Consider the following 12,270-nt stretch of genomic DNA (forward strand, 5'->3'; position numbering starts at 1 on the left):
GATTGACTACAACGAAGGTGACTGACCATGCTTGTTTGTACGCTCATCCAATTATGCAAAAGTAATACAAATGGTGAAGGAAAACAATTTGTTACATTTCCGGAAGTTGTTGAGATGAGAAATGATTGAATGTATTGATCATAACTGGAACGTTACCGGTTGTAGAGAGTTATGATGTAAGATTTACAATGAAATTACACATCATAATAAGAATCATCACTTGGAATTTCGTTCGTAAGAAATGAATAACAAACCTTACACCGATGATGATATACTCTATATGGACCTTGTGACCCAATTCTTAACGTGCTTCCGGAAGCAATGGTTGACTTGGCTTGCTGATAGACATGTGGTTTATAGTTTTTGTGAAAAAGATTGATATAGTAATGTAGGAATGACCTTCGCTTGGTGTCTGTTGAAGATTTGAATAAGGTTATATTCATTGACCCCTCTAGGTGGTGTGCTCTGCTCCTATAACAACGAAATTAATAACATTTCGGGCAAGTTATGGAGTTTGACAGATGAGCTCTTCTGTTTAACAGTTCATTATGGCAACTGTATCAGTACTCGATTGGACAGTGGATGATGTTGCCATTTGGCTGCGTGGGAATGGTCATGAACAGTACATAGATTTACTGTGTAAGACTCATCTTATTGATGGAAAGGCATTACTTCTGTTGAATGAAACAGACTTTCGAACAGACCCTCTCAATATTCAGGTAGACTCATACATCTTTTATTTGAACTCAAAACATTTACTGGAATTGCAGGTGTAAATGTTGTGTGCATGTTCTCTGTATTATACAGTTCTTCCTCATGATGATTGTTGTTCATGTAATTAGTCTTATTGCAAGGATAAGAAATGTAAGAATCTGTAAACTCATTATAGTTGTTGGATTTTAGGTGCTAGGCGATGTGAAACGACTGAGTTTGAGTCTTCGCCGTTTGCAATTTGAAAACCAACAAGCATTAATCAGTCTTGGCTATGATCCTGTCTCCATGCTCCATTTGTCAAACACTTCTTATCTAAATCCAAACTCTGTGATGATGCATTATTATGGTTCACAAAGAAATGAGGTTGGTTTTATTAAAAGTTACTGTGTTGTATCTATATTGAAGTAAGTAAAACAGCTTTTATCAAATTAGACTGACATATTACTGGAACCACTAATTTGAAAATACACAAAATATGTGTTTGAACATGACTGTCTTCTGGGATGTTGCACCATGTAGTTTGGTAGGCATTTACTGACATTTTAAAGGTGCTTATTGATATCCATCTTACAGTTAAAAAAGTGGACAGTTTTAAATTTAAATTTCACATCTTTACCATGCCAAATATTATATATTTACCACATAAAAAGTTTTTGAAATAAAATTTGTGAATCTTAATTAGGTCTTTAAAAATGTCATTTACCGCTTTTTTATAAAATGAACCAGTTTTGAGAAATTTCAATTTGTACTACATGCAAAGCAGGGCCTATAATCAGCTGATACACATTAAAATTAAATTCACCAAACAACTTTAGTGTGGACATCCAGTACCAAATTTAATTTATTTTCCATTACTTGTTCCTTTTACATTTCAAACAAGGAACACATGAAAATAGACACAAACACACAAGCCTTAACAATGATGATTATAACTTGTTCTTACATAGAAGTAATTAAAACTGTAATTTTTCAGGGAAGTGTGGACTCTTTGCTATACATGGATACAGAGCATCATCATTGCACTCCTCCATTATCAGAAGATGGTCGTGCTTCTAAACTTAGGCCAGAAATTTGGAAAGCTCTCATAAGTCTTGGATATCTTTTTGTAGTAACATGGATAACAGCATTTGTGATGGTGATTGTGCATGATCGTGTTCCTGACATGAAAAAATATCCACCGTTGCCAGACATTTTCTTGGATAATGTTCCCCACATACCATGGGCCTTCCATATGTGTGAACTGACAGGGACGTTACTCCTGTTCATTTGGCTTATAGTTCTTATGTTTCACAAACACAGGTTGGTTCCCTCTCAACAATGTTCTAGGTTTCATATGAAATTATTATAATAGGCTTTATATGGGATAGTATTAGCTCTCTCTGCTGTCTTCTTTATATAGCAGTACAATGTTTCCCAACCAGTGGTCCATGGCATATGAAATGAAAAGTATAGTTATATTTTACTGCTGCAAAAACTACTGTTTTACAATTACTGACTTTTCATTTTACTTTAGCAAGGAGTGTTTATGTTTTATATTATTAGTTCTTTTCTATTTTTCTTTTGTAGTACACCAAATTGTGCTGTACTATAATTCAATTAAAGTTAAAAAACAACAAGGATATGACACTACATATATTTCTTGTTATTTACTTTTGTTTTGTCACATGCTGAAAAGTCCTGCTTTAGCATTAAAAGTCCTACCAACTGTCTAATAGATCAAAGCAACGAAAGTTGGGACCCGCAGATGCTCAGGCACTGAAGAACGGTTCCCCTAAGTATTATACTATATATAGCCTCCTAGTAAGAAACAAAGGGAGAAATAAAAATTTATATTTATACATAAACCATTTTTATATATGCTTGTAAGGCTGGTAGGTTGTTATTTTTGTTTTCAAATGTGAAACAAAAAGTGTAGTAATGCTTAGAACACTATGTGCTGTTTTTCTGGTCTGTTAATCAGAAAAAGGTTGGAGATCACTGCATGATATTTTTTACCAGAAATTAGTCTGCCAAGAATGATAGGAAGATATTACTTTTAAAAAACAGTATTTTTTAAAAGTATAACAAGGCAACATATAAAAATTAGAATCATGACTTTTCTTTGATTAATTAAAGATTATAATATGATTTAATGTAGTGCAATTTCAGATATTATCTTGTGTTGAATTATATGTAGATGGTAGGCCATGGATCAACATTATACCATAAGGCTCATGGAGTAAGTAAGTTGCTTCCTATATAAATAGATGTTTTTGAATAACCCTGACTCATAGGAACACAATGTTGGACATGTCTATTGTCTGAAGTATATTTGATATACATGACATATGAGAGTTGGTTGTTCTCCCAAAACATCATGTATATCAAGTATACCCCAGATAATAGACAGTGTCTAATATTGTGTTCCTGTAGTGAATAAACCTTGACTTTGGCTAATATTTCACAATAGGTTCATTCTCCTGCGCCGTTTCTTTGCATTGTCGGGTACAGTTTTCTTACTTCGCTGTGTCACAATGCTCATAACTTCGCTCTCTGTACCTGGGACACATCTCCAGTGCAACCCAAGAGTGGTGAAGGATTCAGATGAATGGAAGAAACATGGGGAGCTTTGGGCAAAAATACAGCATGCCTACATAATCTGGAGAGGAGCCGGCATGTCTATCCAAGGGGTGAGAACATGTGGTGACTACATGTTCAGTGGTCACACTGTTGCTCTCACTATGCTCAATTTCTTCATCACTGAATGTGAGTAGCTAACATGAGCGTAAAACTTAAAAAACAAATTGAAATTGAAAATGTTTAAAAACCTTTATATTCTGTGTTAATCTTTATGATACACAAAATAGCCACTGTAAACACCCCCCCCCCCCCCCCAATGACCAAATTTAGCTATGGCCACTTAAATTAAAAGATGCATTGGAAATATCTTTAAAATCGCTGATTATAAAATGTGGAGAAAAACTGTACTAAAGCAGACAAGACAGATTATCCCAGAAAAATGGTTTTAACGTTAAAAGCCATACATAAATTCGGATTCACTTCTAAGATTAAAATACATAGTGTGTACTTTATGAATGATCTGAATCATAAATTGGAAATGCAGAAAGAACTTAAACAAATGGAGTTGGCAGCTAACACTGCATATGAGGAAGTTAGCATTGTAGAATGTAATAAAGTAGAAGTAGAACTGCATGACGATTACATTGCTGATGAGAAGTCAAACTGGAGACTTCCAAACACGCAGAAGCAGTGAGGATACCCCCAAATTTACTGGACAAGAGAGAGACTGTAACGAGCAATATGGACTCAAGTCCACAGAATGTTTTCATGCTGCATTTCACAGTATCTCTTGAAAGAATTCATATCTCCCTTTTTCTAAACACTTCCATCATTATCTACAAAAATCCTAGCAGGAATTATAAATTAATAATTACATGCCATAAAATATATTTCTGTGCATAGTATTCACTTACATTGATTCCCTCTACTTTAGATATGTCAGACGTAACCAAAAAATGTCATTTGTATTTATGTTTTTAATTTCTAGCAAGGAATGTTTCAAATATCATTTATGACTCATCTCAAATTTAACATTGCTTGCTGAAATGTTTTTGATTATTGCCCTAAACTGATAATGTATACATTTTGTGGCCATCGCTTATCTTTGAGTATTATTTATAACTGGATATTTAATCTCAGTTTTGGAATTAGATCTAAATTATACAATTTCCTTTCTCACTTCATATTTTAATGCCTTATATTCACTTTCGTTTCAGATACACCTCGACATCTGTACTTTGTCCATACGTTCACATGGCTTCTCAACATGTTTGGCATATTTTTCATTCTGTCAGCACATGAGCATTATTCAATTGATGTTTTTGTTGCATTCTACATTACTTCACGTCTGTTTCTTTATTACCATACACTTGCTAATAATCAGGCTTTAATGCAAAGAGATTCGAACAGAACTCGAATATGGTTCCCACTCTTCAGTTTCTTTGAATCATCTGTTGATGGTATTGTTCCTAATGAGTATGAATCACCAGTTATTCCCCTACGGAAACTGTTTCTGTGGCTCAAAGAAAGACTGGGGAAGTTGGTGTCGCTGACAGTGCAAGAATCACATTCTAGACTGCGACACATTGATTCTAAAAATAAATAGTGTATCATATAAGGTGGAACACTGCTGGGATATTTTCTGTTTTTGGGTATGGGATAAATAGCACAATTGACAGACACATCAGGAGACTTCTAAGATGTACAGTAACGTGCTTTCTCAATAATGTATATTTAATTGCAGGGATTTTTAAATATATTTTTGTGACATGGTTGAAAAATTTATAGGGCCATGGAAAGAAGTGTAAAGCATGAAATGCTAGTGAGTTAACCAAAAATAAGCTCTTCTTGTAGTTCAAGTTCTGTCACATTTGTTTCCATTTAGCCCAAAGGTGCATAAAAGAAGCATAGAGCATTTACCAGAATTGATGACATAGCATAGAGGTGAATAATAATACTATTTTTTAATACAACATATGATACAAGGAAGTTTGTAATGTATCCAAAATTGGCTTTAAAAAATATAAACAATATTTTTGTAAAGTGTGTGTGTTTGAAGTGATATGTTGTGAGCTATTTTCAACATTTATTATTCCAGTCCAATACACATAATAATTAACAATAATCATACCCCTCAAAAGGTTAACAGAAAATCATGTAATTTCCATGGTTAAATGTAAGATACTTTTCTTCTGGTTTATTTGCTGACATTACACTTACTGAGTAAGTAGACTAGTAATTCTGTAAAGAAGTTCCACACAAAAGGTTTTTAACATTGAAATGAGAAGTCTGTAATATGAAATATCTTTTGTGGATTCTAATGCAGATTGATTAAAAATGGCTGTAACTGACTGAATTTTGTTTTTTAATAAAGAGATTAAAATAAAATTTAAATTAAAAGCAAATTTCACTAAAAGCACAAAAACATGCAGTAAACATTTAAACTGCAATAGTTTTATAGTAGCAAAGATAAGATAATTGTGAATGGTGAATTGAAAAGGATATGAAAATAGCCATAGCCTGTTTTAAGGAATTTACCTAGAGAGACTTACGAAAATGACAAAAGTCTGTCTGGATAGCCAGTCTCCAAACAAGATTAAAATCGTGGACCTCCCAGGCAAGAGTATTAATCACTTGGCTGTGATGTTAGTTAACATGGCTTGAATCGATTAATCACATTCAGGCAAATGCTTATGCTCCTAAAGCAGTCACATCTTATGAGGCAAAAGACAGATGATGATGGACATTGAGCCAGTAGAAGACCACACTACCAAAACATTTAACATTTTTATACTCATGATGTAGCATTAAGTTCATGTTTTAGTTCCTATCTTGAATGAACATTTATTGTCAGACAGTTTAATAATTGTTTTCTTGTTGTATTGATAGTTTCCCAGGTTCAGTGTTTTGTTCATCAACATTTCTGTGACTCATAAATACCTAGCATAACTGAAGAATAGCTATAATAACATATTTTCAGTATAACAGTTAAACCATCACTGAACATGTGTGTTTAGGTTCAAACTTTCATTTTAATTCATAGGCATACTTTGACAGCCATAGGGACATCCATGTTTGGGAGACATTAGCTATTCTGATAGTTGTAAAGCATCACCAGATGAAAATCAAACACTTCACTTCTTGGACAACAGATATCATGAATCTACAAATAAGTATCAAAATAATTTTGATTTTTTTGTTGAAAGCTTTGAATTTTATGTGGGCAAACATGAGTACAAACTCAATTAGTATGCCATTGTGGTACATTTAAATATTGTTTGTGCATGTTGTCAACTTTATCTCATGTTAATGCAGCCCTGCAAATCTCAGTTCCAGGGATCTTACTTTTAAATATAATTTAATGTACTTTTTTCACTTTTCAGACTCTTTAATATTTATTTTAAAATATAAATAAGGATATACAAAATCCATATATAAGGAGTATGATTTTGTAGTTCAGTAGATCAGAAATAATGGAATCCTACTTGCAAGGCTGTGCTAATTTAGTTATAGAAATTATTTGGAATATGCATTATTACAAGGGGAATTTAAATGAAAACAAGATAATGGGTAGAGATACATGCTGCTTTTAATTAATGGCACATTATTTATTTTTTTACATAATACACCATCTAGATCGAAGGTACTCCAAACTTCTTTTATTGGAGCTCCAAAATATATTCAGTTGGCATTGTAGAGCCAACATTCTTGTGGAGTAGATGTATAACATTTGTCAGTCGATGTTTAACTCAGACTGACCATGGAAAATACAGGCAAACCCTAATATGGCACCGTACTGTGTGCTGCTACTGTCACATTCTGCTCATGAAAGCCTCAGAATTGAAATTCCTATGTAATTTCGAAGGGAGTTCATCTGGTAAAATGCCACCATCCACCAACATTTGTGATAATATTATTGTACAGCTAATTGTTACAATAAAGTCTTATACAGTACCACAGTATTTTGTTTCCACCGGTTATGCAGCAACTCTCTCAAATATTTAGTTGTAAATGACTTCTGCATTAACATAACATACTCAGATAACCTATTTATAGTGCCTCAGAGAGGGAGTTGTGTGTTATGTGGGGTTAGCAATGTAAATAATAACATTCCAAATTGAAGGGTATTAATTTGAGAATGGGAACATTATTGATATTAAGCTGTGTGCAGGAACAGGTAAATTTCCAGGTATATGGATAGGACAATTACAGATCCACATAATTTTTGCTGTTTCATAGGGCTAGTGAACTCTTTCATAGTGAAAGTCATTTTTACATACTTTCTTTGAGTAAATGACAAACAGTGTGCAAACATACTATGTTTGAATACAGTTACCAGATTAATCACAGGAAAAACACACAGTTACAGGTGTGTATAATCAGTTTATTGGGGGGGGGGGGGGGACACTAGTGTTAAGTGCTGGTGAGGAAAAGGTGTATGTGCCTTTGAAGAACTGTATCTCAGTGCAAACCAGCAAAATATTGCCAAAAATTTCTTCCCTTCGTGGGGTTAACCCATCTGTCCACACTGTTGGTGATGTGTGTAGTAAAAGAAATAAATGGGACAGTGTAACATGTCAGTGTTAAAATATTTGAGGATGTGTTAGTTATTTGGATGGGGCATGTGACTGGAGAAAATGGAACAGACACTGTTAGAGTTATAAATGAGTCAGTGAAAGTAGCTGGACAGCAGATGGGCAGATTTTGTGTACAAAAACTGGCATGTATTTTGCTCCAAAAACATGATTTCATAGTAAAGATGAATACTCTTTGAGATGGTATAGGTAGGTACTGTTATAAAAGTTAAGTTTCATATTGCCTTTCACCTTCAAGATCCTTACTATACCATTTTGCAGAAATTTAATACATTAATAAATAAAAATACATGCAAACAAAAAATTTATTAACTGTCATCCCTGTTTTAACTAAAATACTGGTGGTGGATGAAGAGTGGCACCTTAGTGAGTAGGATTGTAAATATATTTTTAAAAATGTTTCATTGTATGTTAATCAAATCAAAGAATGTTTCTAATGGAATATAGCAATTAATATGATCTATGTTACACCCCTGCTGTAGTGGACAATAATATGAATTTTACATAACTTGTTCAATATAATAGAAATAAACTTAGCCTTTTTCTAAATTTGAAAGTTTGGAATGTGTACAAAATATGACCATATAAAATTTTATAATGATTTATGTAGCAAGTTTTTGAATACTCTGAATTTGAATTTTCTAATTTGGAAGTTACAGACATTAACCTGAAGTGCCTTTCTGGATTTTGCATGAAGTGTTTTATCATTATCGCCTACTGATATTTCCACCAGGCTGGGTCATCTTACGACAGCTTTCTCCATTCTTCCCTGTCCTCTCATAACTGCTCTTCTTGAATCTATGTTCACACTTTGTGTAACTTGTTTTATATGTCCTCCATCACTTGGACTCTCTGCTTTATTCTTGGTGTTTCCAGTAATTTTTATTCAACATCTTTGCTTTCAAAGCTTTTAAAGGAATCATGTTGTCAGTGTGTAACACATGCCTGTTTCACTGTTTCCTTAGTTTGGCTGATTTTTCTTGTTATGTTTCTACTTTAAAATCCTGCATAATATACTGGTTTCATATTTTATCCTTTCTTGTTTGCTTCATAACACATCATAAATGTCCCTATGTATAAGCAGATAGTTATCATGAAATTATGTTGCTTTTACTTTGCCTTCTCACACACACCACGTGTGTGTGTGTGTGTGTGTGTGTGTGTGTGTGTGTATGTATATCAGTTCTTTGCTCCTTAAATGCTGTAACATTTGGTATGGGGTCTGTCATTCAAACTGTGGTATGATAAAATATGCACAAGGAGGATGTCTTGTTTTCATTTGATTCCTGTTTGTATTTTATGGGATATGATATACAGGTTTTGCATAAGCATGATTGTGCTAAGTCAGAGTAGCACCATTTAATTCTAAACACATAAAATGTTGTCAGAGATCTAAACATAACTTAGTTCCATTTAAAGGTTGTATCACATGGTGATATTGGGTATGTAAATGGTAAAAAAAAACTTTATCATTGACTCTGAAGCTCCCAAGTGAATGAGACACCCATATAGATCAAAGTTCTGTTTGTAGTAATTCCCTGTGCCAAAGTATTTAGTATGTATTTCATTTGTGAAACAAATGTTGATTTTGTAATATTCAGAAAACAATTTTTGTTTGTAAAACACTGTGTTCATTATTAATTTATTGTGAAGAACAATTACTGTTACTTAATTTATTTTATTGATTTATTACAGGTAAAGTTAATTATGCAGATGCATAACTTGTTCATAAAGTAATCTTAACATTCTTGTAGACCTACAGACACACACAAACTCTACTTAACAGGATCCTGAAAGATTGGGACATTATTCCATATCAGACAGATTTCCCATTTAATACAGTTTTTTGAATCCTAGATTGCACAGTAATGTACATACAGCATGTATCTATGATCCAATTCAGAAACCAGAAATGCATGTGACATGTATACATATTACACTGTTGCTAGTAGTACATATTTACATTCGTTCCTTTTGTTTTTCTTTTCTTTCTCCCTGCCTCTCCTCTACCACAAAGCCCATTGAAATATACTGCACATAATTTTGTAGACAACTAGAATTTACTCCTTCCCATCTGTGAAAAGAACATTTCTTTTCAGATAAATTCCAGTAAGCATGGTGAAAACAAAAGTGTATGAATAAAAATAAGATATTTAAAATTTCTGTTGCTGCGTCAAACATTTTCTGTTTACTATGGTAATTTAACATTGATTTTCATTCTATATTCATGGACTCAGAGGAATTCAGTTAAAAGGAGGTTTCTATTTAATGTAGGTTTGTTTTTAGCCAGATTATATTGCATTATTATAACTCATAATTTATTTCACATGATGGTGATCTGGATTGCGATACCATGTAGACTCATAGTTTGATATCAACCATGAAGATCATTATCATCCTTGTAAGATTTGAGGTTTTCACAGCGGTGAGTATGAAGATTTCTGTCTTCTGGGTTGTTGCGCTGTGTAGTTTGGTTGATGTTAACACAGCGCAACAACCCAGAAGACAGAAATCTTCATCATTATCATCCTTATTGTCATAAGAACCTCATGTCTGATATTTATTACACCTGTTTTTCAAGTTAATGTGAAAGATGTTGTTAAAGTTGAAGATGAATGTGGAAAGTTAGGATAAGAGGATGTAAAGTGATATTTAAGTATGAATACATAAAATTTCAGCAGCTTAAACACTGCCCTGATGATGGAGGCAGTATGACCTCTGAAACGTTGGCTAACATCAACCAGACTACACAGCGCAACAACCCAGAAGACAGGAATCTTCATACTCACCGCTGTGAAAACCTCAAATCTTACAAATAATGTCAAAACTGCAAATTTTCATGGCTAAAAGATCATGAGAAAGTCATGCATGGAGAATTGAATTGTTTAGTCTCAGTAATAATAAAATATAATTTATCTAATAAAATGTCTTTTAATATTATATTAACCACCTGATACAAATTACAAAGGTACCTAAAATTGGTAGGAAAATACAACGTACTTTTTGTGTATGATATGTACTTGCAGTTATCTCCCAGTTGTGATTGTTCACTATAAACAACTTTCATCCTCTAAAACACATTTTGTGTCAGCCACAATATAAAGCATCTCTTCAAATGCAATTCAGTTGATACTGTCAGATTCCTGACTACATGAATTGTAGTAATGGGTTGTCTAATCATTTGACAGTTTCTGACCTGGTTGTGTGCGGCTCTTCTTGACTGATGGTACACAACATATTACTAGTACATAGTACTACCACATTTTTTTATAAAACAAACTCAAATTAAACATAAGAATGTGTTACTAGAAAATTATGGAGTACTGGAAATTGAAGTAATGATGACCTTTTTTCTGTACCTGAAGTATTTGTTTTGAGTAATGTATATTTTTATCAGGAAGACCTAAAAATGGTTACTTTTTCCCCTTTGTCATTTCTGAATGCCAATATATTTCTTTCTTGAAAAGGTTTTGGTGCATTTAATACTGAAAGGCATGTTCTTTGTGTTACATATTTCAAATCTGGTATGTTGGCAGATGATACATTGTCAACAAATGACCATTCAGTAGAACAGTTACATGCAGACTGAATTTTGATGTTTAATTGATTGAGATTTTTATTGTTCTTTTAGATGTGAAGTCACTTATTGACTTATTAATAATGGAACTATTGATATAACCCTTTGAAGCTGAAAACCATGTAAATAATATTTAAAACTTTAGTTCCTACTTTAAAAAAACACAGTATATCCCTGTAACAGAGTTCCAAAAACACATAAAAACAGTCTGTGTGCAAAATGCAGAGTTACTGACTGTTAAAGCAGGTTATACATATAGTTACTACTGGTCTTTAAATGGCTAAAGCTGCTTTTATTTAGCAGTGTTTAAAAGTTGAAACTAGAAGGTAGGTACCTACTTTGTTTATCAAATTTGTTAATGTCCAGCTCATGGTCATAAATCATGAACATGAAGTGTAATTCATTCCGGATGGGGTTGTGTTGTAACATGCATGGTTAGCCAACTGTTAAGTTATTGAGTTCCCATATACAAACTAGTGTATGTCATTATGTTATCACATTCAAATGATGAAGATCTAACCTACATTGAATTGTATTTCTAGTTACAATAGAAATATGATTACTAGGTAAGTTACCTAACAACCTTTGTACTTGTCCTGCATGTGGAACATTTCTTAAATAGATTCAGGGGCTGATAGTTTTGAATAAATTAAGGATTTTCTTTATTTTCCTTAGTTTGCAAATAAACACCAAATTAAGACCTTCATGTAATCCACTTCCTGTCTATTCTTATTTGATTCAATGATACATGTTTATAATAATATTGCAGTCACATTAATTAATCTGGACTTTTTTCTGGTGGTACACTATAGTATGTCATACAGA

The 12,270-nt window shown here is 33.0% G+C and overlaps 1 protein-coding gene across 5 annotated transcripts; it reads left to right on the plus strand.

Moving 5' to 3' along the window:
- LOC110835823 (sphingomyelin synthase-related protein 1) lies at positions 1-9,838 on the plus strand. 5 transcript variants are annotated; one of them, XM_022076443.2, is made up of 6 exons: positions 1-17; positions 543-719; positions 904-1,077; positions 1,688-2,013; positions 3,164-3,459; positions 4,491-9,838. In XM_022076443.2, exons 2-6 carry the CDS (start codon positions 549-551, stop codon positions 4,877-4,879), a joined length of 1,356 nt encoding a protein of 451 aa, XP_021932135.1. In that variant the 5' UTR covers positions 1-17; positions 543-548; the 3' UTR covers positions 4,880-9,838. The 5 variants fall into 5 exon arrangements, with proteins under 5 accessions (XP_021932135.1, XP_021932131.1, XP_021932133.1 ...); XM_022076439.2 differs by lacking the exon at positions 1-17 and adding an exon at positions 25-176 and having other exon boundaries at positions 456-719; XM_022076441.2 differs by lacking the exon at positions 1-17 and adding an exon at positions 25-176.
- Positions 9,839-12,270: the final 2,432 nt, after the last annotated feature.

The sequence above is a fragment of the Zootermopsis nevadensis genome, unplaced genomic scaffold (assembly GCF_977971745.1).
Source record: "Zootermopsis nevadensis isolate Lab colony 2312 unplaced genomic scaffold, Znev_1.0 Znev_ptg000010l, whole genome shotgun sequence".
NCBI lineage: Eukaryota > Metazoa > Arthropoda > Insecta > Blattodea > Termopsidae > Zootermopsis > Zootermopsis nevadensis.

What these genes read in the sequence shown, in the direction of transcription:
- LOC110835823 (XM_022076443.2), top strand. Translation starts at nt 549, where the DNA reads ATGGCAACTGTATCAGTACTCGATTGGACAGTGGATGATGTTGCCATT. An exon ending in CAGACCCTCTCAATATTCAG is followed by an intron (nt 720 to 903) that starts GTAGACTCATAC and finishes GTTGGATTTTAG; the next exon opens with GTGCTAGGCGATGTGAAACG. An exon ending in CAATTTCTTCATCACTGAAT is followed by an intron (nt 3,460 to 4,490) that starts GTGAGTAGCTAA and finishes CTTTCGTTTCAG; the next exon opens with ATACACCTCGACATCTGTAC.